Source organism: Nyctibius grandis, chromosome 3 (genome assembly GCF_013368605.1).
Source record: "Nyctibius grandis isolate bNycGra1 chromosome 3, bNycGra1.pri, whole genome shotgun sequence".
In the NCBI taxonomy this organism is placed as follows: domain Eukaryota; kingdom Metazoa; phylum Chordata; class Aves; order Nyctibiiformes; family Nyctibiidae; genus Nyctibius; species Nyctibius grandis.
In genome coordinates, this window is record NC_090660.1 from 86,716,570 (window position 1) to 86,729,296 (window position 12,727).

The 12,727-nt window shown below is 42.1% G+C and overlaps 1 protein-coding gene across 3 annotated transcripts in view; it reads right to left on the reverse strand.

Annotated features, from left to right (window-relative positions):
• Window positions 1–12,727, reverse strand: part of COL14A1 (collagen type XIV alpha 1 chain) — a 127,711-nt gene that overhangs the window by 106,243 nt on the left and 8,741 nt on the right. For all 3 annotated transcript variants that reach the window (XM_068395703.1, XM_068395702.1, XM_068395701.1), the window contains exon 4: window positions 8,535–8,621. In XM_068395703.1, coding sequence (XP_068251804.1) covers window positions 8,535–8,621 — 87 coding nt within the window. The remainder of the gene's footprint in view (window positions 1–8,534; window positions 8,622–12,727) is intronic.

Sequence of the window (12,727 nt, forward strand, 5' to 3'; positions counted from 1 at the left end):
TCACTGTACTTTTTGATGCAGACTTTAATTTACACGTGTCCAAAAACGAGCCCTATCATACTGAAGTACTCCACAATGTTTAAAGAACTTACCATATCTCCAAAGCAGGAAATGCATCTGTCCCTATTATGCAGTATCTAAGAAACTGATACTAAAGACTAATGGCCAGGGTTATGTCTATACTTTGTAATGGAGGATAATGTAGAAGTCCTTGAGCTAGCTAGTCAAAGGCAACGAAAGGGAGGGATCAAGGTAGTTTGGGGAGGGACAAGCATGGGAAAATAGAAATCTAAGGAATAAAAGGGGCCAGTTCCACCTTCACAGGTGGCTTGTTAGTACTTGTTTGGCCAAGCCCTGTGCTTGATCACCCCAGGCCTATTGGGACTACACGTTCAGCCTCGCTACTGGTTGGATCTAGGAGCATGGAGCTAGGGCAAGCCTGCATGCTTCTGCTGGGCTACAAGATTCAGTGATCCCTAACACAAGACAAAAAAGAAATCATATAGACAGTGGAAGAGTCAAGTACTTTCCAATAAAACATGCTTTTACCCTCAGACTGCAGAAGCAGATTAATGTGCAAGGGCTGAGAAGATAAGGACTGTTTAGGAGGAACAGAATGGCACTGAGGAAAAATGCCCGCACAACATAGTTACGATCTCTTCCTTCTGCTTGCTGAAGTGTCCTTCAGAAAGCTCAGGGAAACACTGTTAGTGAGACAAATTACAGGTTGCGCAAAGACATAGTTAATGAGTTCCATAGCCTAGGAGTTCAGTAAGTAATAAAAAAAATAGAAAAATGTCACGACTAAAATCAACATTTGCAGTTACATTAGCCAGGATGAAGTGAGTAAAACTATGAAACACAGCCAACGGAGCAGAAGTTCAGAAGGTATTCATTCCTGTGGCTCAAATACCTCATAGCACTCCTTTCACACTGTCTAGTAATACTTACTGAAGCATCTGACGTTAACTAAACAGACAAGCTAATAAATTGGATAATTAGTCTCTTCTGCTGAATAGTATCTTAATATACCTCCCTGTGGTTTTTTTCCTACCCTGCTTAAATAGTGCTATTCAACCGCTACAGAGTAAATGTCAAAGCTTATTTGCATCAAAGGTGCTATATAGCAGTATTGGAAGAAGGCAGCAAATAGGTGTATTTTTCATGCTTACTGCACCTCTCATTTCTATCACTGTCTGAAGACTGATGTGACCTCACTGCAAGGGTTATTATGCTAGGAACCTCAGATATATATACCATGTCATTTTGAGGAATTATATGCCTTTCGCATTTTCTGATAGTGTGCATAGCACTGGAAGAAAAAATATGGAAAAAATCATTCAGAAATATTTATTTTGAAAGACTGTAGAAATAATTTAAATAATAATATCACTAATACAGGCTGGGCGGAGAATGGATTGAGAGCAGCCCTGAGGAGGACTTGGGGGTGATGGTTGACGAGAAGCTCAACATGAGCCGGCAATGTGCGCTTGCAGCCCAGAAGGCCAACTGTATCCTGGGCTGCATCAAAAGCAGCGTGGCCAGCAGGTCGAGGGAGGTGATTCTGCCCCTCTGCTCCGCTCTCATGAGACCCTACCTGGAGTATTGCATCCAGCTCTGGGGCCGCCAACAGAAGAAGGACATGGAGCTGTTGGAGCGAGTCCAGAGGAGGGCCACGAAGATGATGAGAGGGCTGGAGCACCTCTCCTATGAAGACAGGCTGAGAGAGTTGGGGCTGTTCAGCCTGGAGAAGAGAAGGCTCCAGGGAGACCTCATAGCAGCCTTCCAGTACCTGAAGGGGGCCTACAGGAAAGCGGGAGAGGGGCTTTTTTCAAGCGCATGTAGTGATAGGACGAGGACTAACAGTTTTAAACTGAAAGAGGGTAGATTTAGATTAGATCTTAGAAAGAAATTCTATACTGTGAGGGTGGTGAGACACTGGCACAGGTTGCCCAGAGAAGTTGTGGATGCCCCCTCCCTGGCAGCGTTTAAGGCCAGATTGGATGAGGCTTTGAGCAACCTGGTCTAATGGAAAGGTGTCCCTGCCTGTAGTAGGAGGGTTGGAACTAGATGATCTTTAAGGTCCCTTCCAACTGAAACCATTCTATGATTCTAATAATGTAAAATACACTGTGAAGGCAAAAAAAATCAAAAACTATCTCAGTGCAAAACAGAATAACTTTGGATATGTCTACACAGTTTTTGCAGGCGGCCAAAAACTCCACCTATTTTCTAGACATGAACCAGGAAGCTAGAAGTTAAGTTCACAAGAAAAACTACAAAAGAACCAGCACCAAAGAGACATTGTTTCTGCATGATTCAGAGCACTGGCAGAGCACGCTCATCTGAAGGGAACTGCAGGTATACATCTTCCTATTAACACACAGCAGGTAAGTCTCATATGACAGATGGCTTCAGGTCTCTTTCCAAGAGACTTTATGATACTGAACACTGAAAGTGCTAAAACACTTGAAATTTAGTACAATACAACCAAAATTTCTTCTCTGTGCAGCACTGAGTAGTGAAGAAAACCAAGAGGAGAGTGGGACCAGCATATGTCAGAGGAACTCTGACTGAGTAAGCAGCCATTCTGCACAATATTTGTAACTTCTATGTTTATATATCTGTATGCATAATAATAATAATAATAATATCACGAATAATATTAAGTTCACTAAAGGTCACTAGTAAAGGTCACTAATAATATTAAAATATTTCAAAGGAAATATTTATTTATCCTCACAGGTAATTTTTACCTCTTCCTCAAAACCTTTTACATTTAAATCAATACACAAATGCAGGAATATCGATCAAGACACATGAAGTCATTATTCAATGTTTTTAACATTAGTTCATATTATATTACCTACATACAGATAATATAACCTGGCATCTGCACTTTTCTGTTATACTTTGTGGCAGACAAGGTATGGCATTATACAGTTCATTAAAAAGAGCTTCTGCAGTTTTTTCCTATCTCTGAGGCCCACTATGATTTCTACATTATTTTTCACTCACCTAGTGTCTAATTTTTCAATTCCCAAGTTGTCCTTTTTATACCCATGACCCAACAGATTAGCTATACGTTTTCTTTCCTAAACTTCTACCTGCTTCTCTCAGTCTTCCACAAAGAAGACTTTATTGTCAGTTGGTTTGTCCTAGAGCTTCCTCCTGTATACTCCATTTGAGCAGGGAACTGAGGGGCAACACTGCTTCTCAGGTCATCCAGCTGGCCCCACACCAGCCCAGGCAGCTCAGGTACTGTTTTGCCAGTTTGGTTCCTGGCATGTGGTAAAGGTGACTCCACCAGAAAGATGTATCTAAGGTATTTAAAAAGCTGCAGTTCTCACAGGATTTTTAACTAGGCCACACATTACTAGATTTTCATAGGAATTGGTAAAAAATACACCCACACCTACCCCTAATGGACTTGCTCCAGGGATGAAATGCGATTTTTCATTTGGGAAGGTTGAACTAACCAGCATGTTCTGTGCAGTGAAGATCTCTGACCTCCCTAACAAGTCATACTTACTATATGACTATATTACATGCACTTTACAATGAGAAAGTAACTGTTACATTGCATCATACATAAATCATAATCTTTTACAGGAGCTTATTTCTGATTGTTTTAATAGTCTACAATCTGTAGAAGGCTTATCCTGCAAAAACTTGATTCAGAAGAGAAATTTGGTCCATATATGCTCTATGCAGTCTTAAATCATCCTGATTTGAGATTTGCATAAGAGAATTTCTGGACAGGACAGGTTTAAGACTTCGTAAATGCTTTACTCTAGTAGAGCATTAGTAGAACACCTCTTGTATTGGGTGTCTGGGTCCAGGTTTGGCAGCAGGGGTGGCCTTTCTGAGAAGAGGCCATGGGTCGGCCTGTGCCTGTGCACAGCTGGTGGCACCTCTGGGAAAACATATTTAAGAAAGGGCAGAAAATGCCACGCAGAGAGAGGAGGAGGGAAAAAAAGAGTGAGCAGAATGAACCCCAAAGTCAAAGAAGGAGGTGCTCCATGGTGGAGCAGATATTCCCTGCAGCCTGTGGAGGATCCACACTGGAGGAGGAGAAGAAAGGTGTGAGAAGAAAGGAATCAGAGAGAGAAACCACTACGTCCTGATTGTAACCCTTCAACACCCCCTTTGCACTACTTGCTTCCTCTCTGAAGAGACTTGGACTGAGCGTAACCTGCTATGATTAACAAGGGAGGAGGTCAAGTTGAGCCTGGGAAAGCGAGAAGGAAAGCTGTTGTTTTAATGTTTGTCTTTCTTGTTTCCCACTACCCGCATTAGCATTTTTTTTTTAGATTATTTTAACTGGAAATAAATTAAGTAAATTTTCCCCCAGTTGACTCTGTCTGCCTACCACGGTAATTAGTAAGCAATCTCCCTGTCTATCTCAACCCATGAGCTTTTTCATTCCTGTTCTTCCTATTTTCTCCCCTGTCCTGCTGGGGAGGGGAGCGAGCAAGCAGCTAGGAGGGAGTCTGGCTGCTAGCCTAGGCTAACCCACCACATCTCTAGAATAAAAGCCCCCAAAATAAAGTCTGCAAGCAAGAAAATGAAACTGGCCCTCAGTGTTTTGTGTTTTTTATTGAAATGGGTGGCTAAAAACATTTCAGACACAGAGAAATACTCTGCAAAGAAAGGATGTAGTCACATATTTGCCACAGGACATACTCAAAACACTATGATTCTCCCCTCCCCCAAGGGATTTGATTAGAGAATCACCTGCAGCAGCTCTCTGAGAAACTGTAAAACATCTGAGAAGGTACAGAATGTATTAACCCCTGTCGCTGTACAGAAAGGAGCTTTGTACACAAGGGAGCTGGAGAAGTGCCAGGGTACAAGTACTCAAATATCAGTGAGTGCTGAAAGAAGCTGAGTCTATGAGCTTTATCTCAACAGAGTAAAGGCTTCTGACATTATTAATATGAGTGTGCAGCAACGATAAATCACTAAGCTGAAAACTGACAGGTTCTGAAAAATATAGAAAGAAGTTTCAAGACTTGAAAGTAGTTGTGCAGAACTAGAGGAGGTTTCTGGAAATCAAACATAAACTGAACATTTGATGGATGAGTGCTAGACATAAAAACCTGAATTAATTTGGCATAATGACATTACTGGATATACACTGGAGGTTTGTTTGAGATAAGAGAACGGTACTTAGAGCAGGAAAGAGAGGAGTAAATCTTTTCAAACTACTTGAATGGGCAGGACAAAAATAGATGGAAAATTTAAATCTAGGTTACTGAAGCTGCTGGAAAAATTACTAGCACGCCACACAAGCCACTGACAGAGTTCCATAAAAACAGAGCGAAACTCAACTACAGGCTAATTTTGAGACAGAGAAAAAGGTAGATTTGGGAGGTTAAGAGAAGACATCCACACCTCCCAGCACTACCTAGAGCCTCAGACAGTTGGTAATCAAACAGAGAACAGCACTGCAGCATCAGTCCTCCAAACCACAAATTAAAGTAAGAGTGAGGATCTTTGAAACCATCTGGAACCATTAATACAGACATTCATCTTGTATTTCTTAGTGAAGAGCTGGTTTATATGAGTAGAAGAGTTATGGTTAAATCCTTGTCCCACTGAAGTTGAAAGTGAAATTTCTGGGTTTTATTATGTGACCCTGAAGAAAATATATTAGCTAAGAAATTTATTGTTCATAAATGCTATGATTATGTACCTTTTATGCCTTTCAGGAAAATCAGCAGGATACATGTAGATCAGATCACAAGAGTTACCATAATGCACGAACTGGACCTCGCATTATTGACAGAGTCCACATACTTTTTCATATACTTTGACAAGTGTATTACCGCACTTTAATAGTTTTGTCCCAAAACATTGATTTTGGATTATCTGACCTACTAAACGCCAAAACTGTCCTAAACAGTCACACCAGAGAATTTTGCCAAACAATTCTCCATATGCAGGAGAATGGCTGATGACCTTTGCCTTTCTAAGTCTTGCAAAGACACTCTAGGTTCTTCTTATATAAACATCTTTCTGTAAGAAGTGGGGTAGTTGTTCACAGAAAGCACCTCCTTACATCAAAACTGGACTCTAATGCTTGCAGAAATGATGCAATAGGCTTTTGCTATTCTTTCAGTCAAGACACAAGCAGAAGCCACAACCACTGACAATACCAATCTGGACAATGGTTGTTTTCAATTTGCTTTGTAGGCAAAGATTGCTCTTGTTTTCAGACAAGATATCACAGTACCTAATGATTTCTTTTGTACTGTTAACTCCTAAGGTCTTATCAACTTGACCAAGGATATAACACAGCCACAAAATATATCAGGGTCACTATTAAATCCATCAAATTTGGCCAAATACTAAATTGTTATGAAACAAATTAACTGCTGGCCTGAATCCATTTGGTCATACTCAAATTATTTCCTGTCAAACATCTGCAGAAGATCAAGTTATTCTTCATGGTTTTGCCATAAAATTTTGCTCTTATTTCTTTAATCCATTTCTTTCACAGACTCTTCCTGATTTTTTTTATCCAATTTCAATTCGAGGTGGAACGGTCATGTTAAACTAGGAAAGTTTTGATACCATTACTCTTTGTGTATCAGTTCTGAATTCACTTCTATCCCAGCTATGCATTTTTTGCTGATGCTGTTTTTTGGGAAAGATCTGATGCTGTTTTTTGGGCAACGTTGCTGCACAACGTTTTTGCTTGGACTCTCACCCTACTCCCACTGAAGTCATTCAGTTGGAATCTCCATCACTTTGAATAATCATTATACTGTGCAAAGGGAAGAAATATGCAAGAGCTAGACAGTAGGAAAAAAGTCTATTATTTTACATTAAAATACTGCTGGATTGGGAATAGGGCTAAACAAAATCAAGAATTCATAAAAATTACCATAGCATTTTTTTCTTTTCATTCAGTTTTGATGATCAGGAAGTTTGTAGGTTTTGCCTTTCTTTCAAATACACACCCCCTTTTTCTAGTAAAACCTGCTGCAGTAAGTGTAAAGCAATAGCATTTCACAAGTTCTAGACGGAAGCATATTTTCCTCTGATACAAACTGCCCTGATACAAGTGAAGAAGTTTAGATGAGTAAAAAGTTGTCCAAGAAGGAGGAAAGCAACTGTGCTAAAGACTTTGCAAGTAAACAAGAATCCTAAAAAAGGAAAGACTGCAGATCCTGTCTCCTCTCACCAACTGTATTTTTGCCCCTACTCTATGAAAAAGCGTAAATCCTATCCCAGTCTGGCAGACACTTTCCTCTGTCTGCATTTAATCAACATTTTCCTATTACAGGCCCAGTTTTCCCTCCTTCAACTTTTATCACTCGTCCTTCATTAAGAAAACAAATCACATTTTCCTCATTTAGTTCTCTCATTTCTTCCAACTCAGTCTTCCTCCAGACATGAAAGAAAGATCACTTATTCACTACCCCATCATGCCCTAGCAGGTATAACTTGCTTCTTTTAAGTGTTGTAAATACCACCTAACACTTTCCCCAATGCAACACAATGTGATGAATTCAAGGGTGCTTCGGCTCGAGAAATGCTGTATGGAAACAAACTTGTATAGTGTTAATAAATACAAAATGACACAAGTAGGTACATTAAGAAGAAAAACCCACTGAAGTCAGAAAAATTTGCATGGGCTTCAAGGAGCTTTGGATGAGGTCTTTGATACTTGCATTAGTAAGAGAGAGCGCTAGAAGGGACAGGAGAAATGGGATCCTTGAAACTGTCCAATTTATTCACAGAGAGACTATTTAATATCATATCAAGCTATTCTCGTCTGTGTTTGTTCTATACATCATAAATAACCACTGAAGGGAATAACTACTGCTGGGGCTACTTCATAAAGAAAATGCTATTTGAATTTTAGAATAACAGGAAACAGAGTTACATATTAAGCTTGAAATAAATTTTACTGTCCATACTAGACGAGCTTCTCATGACAAGCTGTATCACACCTTTCACCAGAAGATTGCCTCCTTGCAACAGGACAAAATGAACTCCTTTTTTTCCCCTCAAAATTTTTCAAATGTTTTCATATATATGACTTACATTAGGACAGAGTTACCAAGTTACTATGTGCCTAATTATACAATATTACCAATTTGACCTTAGGTGGGAATTAATACTGCACGTCTCTCTTGCAGCAAAGATGATATGAATCATTATGTATATACACACACACGTGCACGTGCAGTTCTTTCACTACTCAAAGTGCACTCAGTGGGGAAGTACAGGCAATATGATTTTTTTCATGCAGGTTCAAAGACTGCTTTTATGTTATTCATGGTGGTACTTAGCGTTTACTGTATAAAATGGTAAAGCAGAACACAGAACTAAAAGCAATACCTCTGTTGTAACAACTCTCCCATATTCCCAAAAACACTGATTTTTCCGTTCAGTTTAACTTAACCCTGGGAACCAGATTTAAAGTACTTACTAAAACAAAATCTACACAATGGCCAAGTTAAATAAAAAAGCTGATTATTTTCAAAATATCACATAAGTCATATGTGTTATGATCTGACCTTCTGGAGCTGGTTTACTCGCATTTGTTTTTTCTGGATCCTTCACCTTGGATTTACTTGTTTCTTTTCTTCTCTCTATATCTTTAACTGAAAAGTAAGGGGAGGAAAAATAATCAATCAAACTAGAAACAATGCAGTCAGAAGCATGTAATTTTCTTCTTCCAGATAAAGAAGTGGCACACAACATCTTGCAATATGCTAAGGTAACAAGTGACTGTTACTCGGTTTTCCCTCCCTCCCTCCCTTTGGGTTAATTCTTTTTATGAATCTTTCCCCATCCTATCATCATTAACGTTCTCAGAAGTTAATGTGTGTCTTCTCACTCTCCTGAGTGAGAACTCTCTCTCACACAGGAGAGTTCAAATACAGTGACATCAGCACCTAAGCCCACGCTGACAAGATCCAGCACTGGAAATATAGTCCAGAAAATTGGAAAAGCTAGCTGGGGAAAGTCCAGCATTGCAGTTCCACTCCAAGTCATTCAACACAAAAGCACATAAGCCAGCTGTTACATTATCCTTTTTAAAGAATCAGCTTAGATCCCATGCCCAAATCTGTGTTCAGGGCACCAAGTACTCCCATGAGAGCAAAGCTGCTCCAAAGCTCAGACTTCAACAGTTTCCTGTCCCACAAGTGGGGGGGATACCTCCCTTATTATGTCCCATATCTTTCATAACAGCCAAGCAGAACCCAGGCTGATTAGCAATTTCTAATATTACATTAGTAGCCAGTATCGCTCTACTCATAGTCTGAAAGATTCTGGCAATATCATTGCTAAAGTCACATATTAGGAAAAAAAAAAAAAAAAAATCCTTTCAGAATTTCCTTAGAACGCTAATTGGTGTCAACACCCCAGTTGTCTCCAATGGCCAGGAACAGCTTAAAAGAATGAAGCAGAGAATATCTTTCACATAAAATAAAATTCTACTCCAATTAAAGTCTTTAGTGTATGTAGATCTGGATTATGACCAACATTCATCCACGCAGGGACTGAGGCTCAGCCAGGATCAGAGTCTATCTGTGCTACAGTGTCTCTCAGCCCTGATATTTGCTGGAAGGCCTACTCAGCCAGCCATCCTCAGTCCAGGAGGTTCCTCCAGTGCACCGATGACAACTTTCTGATGCAAATGGTGGATGAGCCAATTAGGAAAGGAGCGTTGCTGGATCTTATCCTCACTAACAAGGAGGGTCTGGTTGAAGCGGTGAATCACAGAATCAACCAGGTTGGAAGAGACCTCTGGGATCATCGAGTCCAACCGTTGCCCTTACACCACCCTGTCAACTAGACCATGGCACTAAGTGCCATGTCCAGTCTTTTCTTAAACACATCCAGAGATGGTGACTCCACCACCTCCCTGGGCAGCCCATTCCAATGTCTAATAATCCTTTCTGTAAAGAAATTCTTCCTGATGTCCAACCTGAACCTCCCCTGGCGAAGCCTGAGGCTGTGCCCTCTTGTCCTATCGCTAGTTGCCCGGGAGAAGAGGCCAACTCCCACTTCACTACAACCTCCCTTCAGGTAGCTGTAGACGGCAATAAGGTCACCTCGGAGCCTCCTCTCCTCCAGGCTAAACAACCCCAGATCCCTCAGCCGTTCCTCGTAGGTCAGAACCTCCAGACCTTTCACCAGCTTGGTCGCCCTCCTCTGGACTCGCTCCAACACCTCAACATCTTTCTTGAAGTGCGGGGCCCAGAACTAAACACAGTACTCAAGATGTGGAGGTTGAGGGCAGCCTTGGTTGTAGTGACCGTGAGATGCTGGAGTTCAGGATCTCATGTGGCAGGAACAGAATAGCTAGCAGAATCACAACCCTGAACTTCAGGAGGGCCAACTTTGGCCTTTTCAAGCAGTTGCTAGGGGAAATCCCATGGGACAGGGTACTAGAAGGTAAGGGGGCCCAAGATAGTTGGTTAGCATTCAAGGACTGCTTCTTCCGAGCTCAAGATCAGAGCATCCCAGCAGGTAGGAAGTCAAGGAAGGGTACCAGGAACTTGCTGACAGTGCACTCTATTCCCTCATTCAAGTCATTAATGAATATATTGAATAGTATTGGTCCCAGTACCAACCCTTGAGGGACTCCACTAGATACAGGCCTCCAACTGGACGTCCATAAATCCATGGGCCCTGATGGGATGCACCCGCGGGTGCTGAGGGAGCTGGCGGAAGTCATTGCTAGGCTACTCTCCATCATCTTTGCTAAGTCGTGGGCAACGGGAGAGGTGCCTGAGGACTGGAGGAAAGCGAATGTCACTCCAGTCTTCAAAAAGGGCAAGAAGGAGGACCCGGGTAACTATAGACCGCTCAGCCTCACCTCCATCCCCGGAAAGGTGATGGAACAACTTGTCCTTGGTGCTGTCTCTAGGCACATCAAGGATAGGGGGATCATTAGGGGCACTCAGCATGGCTTCACCAAGGGGAAGTCATGCTTAACCAACTTGATAGCCTTTTATGAGGACATAACCTGGTGGATAGATGATGGTAAAGCTGTGGATGTGGTCTATCTCAATTTCAGTAAAGCGTTTGACACGGTCTCCCACAGCATCCTTGCAGCTAAACTGAGGAAGTGTGGTCTGGATGATCGGGTAGTGAGGTGGATTGTGAACTGGCTGAAGGAAAGAAGCCAGAGAGTGGTGGTCAATGGGGACAGAGTCCAGTTGGAGGCCTGTGTCTAGCGGAGTCCCTCAAGGGTCGGTACTGGGACCAGTTCTATTCAATATATTCATTAATGACTTGGATGAGGGATTAGAGTGCGCTGTCAGCAAGTTCGCTGATGACACAAAACTGGGAGGAGTGGCTGACACGCCGGAAGGCTGCGCAGCCATTCAGAGAGACCTGGACAGGCTGGAGAGTTGGGCAGGGAGAAATTTAATGAAATATAACAAGGGCAAGTGTAGAGTCCTGCATCTGGGCAAGAACAACCCCATGTACCAGTACAAGTTGGGGACAGACCTGTTGGAGAGCAGCGTAGGGGAAAGGGACCTGGGGGTCCTAGTGGACAGCAGGATGACCATGAGCCAGCAATGTGCCCTTGTGGCCAAGAAGGCCAATGGCATCCTGGGGTGTATTAGAAGGGGTGTGGTTAGTAGGTCAAGAGAGGTTCTCCTCCCCCTCTAGTCTGCCCTGGTGAGGCCGCATCTGGAGTATTGTGTCCAGTTCTGGGCCCCTCAGTTCAAGAAGGACAGGGAACTGCTAGAGAGAGTCCAGCGCAGAGCCACGAAGATGATTAAGGGAGTGGAACATCTCCCTTATGAGGAGAGGCTCAGGGAGCTGGGTCTCTTTAGCTTAGAGAAGAGGAGACTGAGGGGTGACCTCATTAATGTTTATAAATATGGAAAGGGCAAGTGTCATGAGGATGGAGCCAGGCTCTTCTCAGTGACATCCCTTGACAGGACAAGGGGCAATGGGTGCAAGCTGGAACACAGGAGGTTCCACATAAATATGAGGAAAAACTTCTTTACGGTGAGGGTGACTGAACACTGGAACAGGCTGCCCAGAGAGGTTGTGGAGTCTCCTTCTCTGGAGACATTCAAAACCCACCTGGACGCGCTCCTGTGTGACATGATCTAGGCAATCCTGCTCTGGCAGGGGGATTGGACTAGATGATCTTTCGAGGTCCCTTCCAATCCCTAACATTCTGTGATTCTGTGATACATCATTCAAAAAACACTGTGAGAGGGTAAAAGAAGGTTATCTGTCTCTTGAAACCTATGATATAAAATAGACAATACAAGTATTCTGTTTTACAGAAGTGGAACCAAAGCCAAATGGATTTCTCTAATTTACACAACAGTATATGGAATATCTGAAACAGCCGAGAGTGCTCTACATTCCAATTCAAAACATAATCACAAGACCATTGTAAGGTCTTAGGAAGACAACAAGCCATTGTCAAACATCTGAGTGTGACCTTCTCAGTGTGATAACCCTCTGCAGAACCTATGACCTTTGCACTCCAGGTATAGAGGTAGGAAAACTGGTGAAAAATTAACTGAAGTTTTGACTCCTCTGCTTATTAACAGAGCATGTGTTAGTACCTCTACATCACCTCTACCTTTAGCAAATGATTGTGATACTGATTCAGAGGCAAATTCAGGTTCACAAGCTTGCTGAGGAGTCAGCTTTTACCAAGGCAGATCTTGGTTATTAGCTGGGTTACAGATAAAGCCATGACGACACCAGGTCTTACACAGAA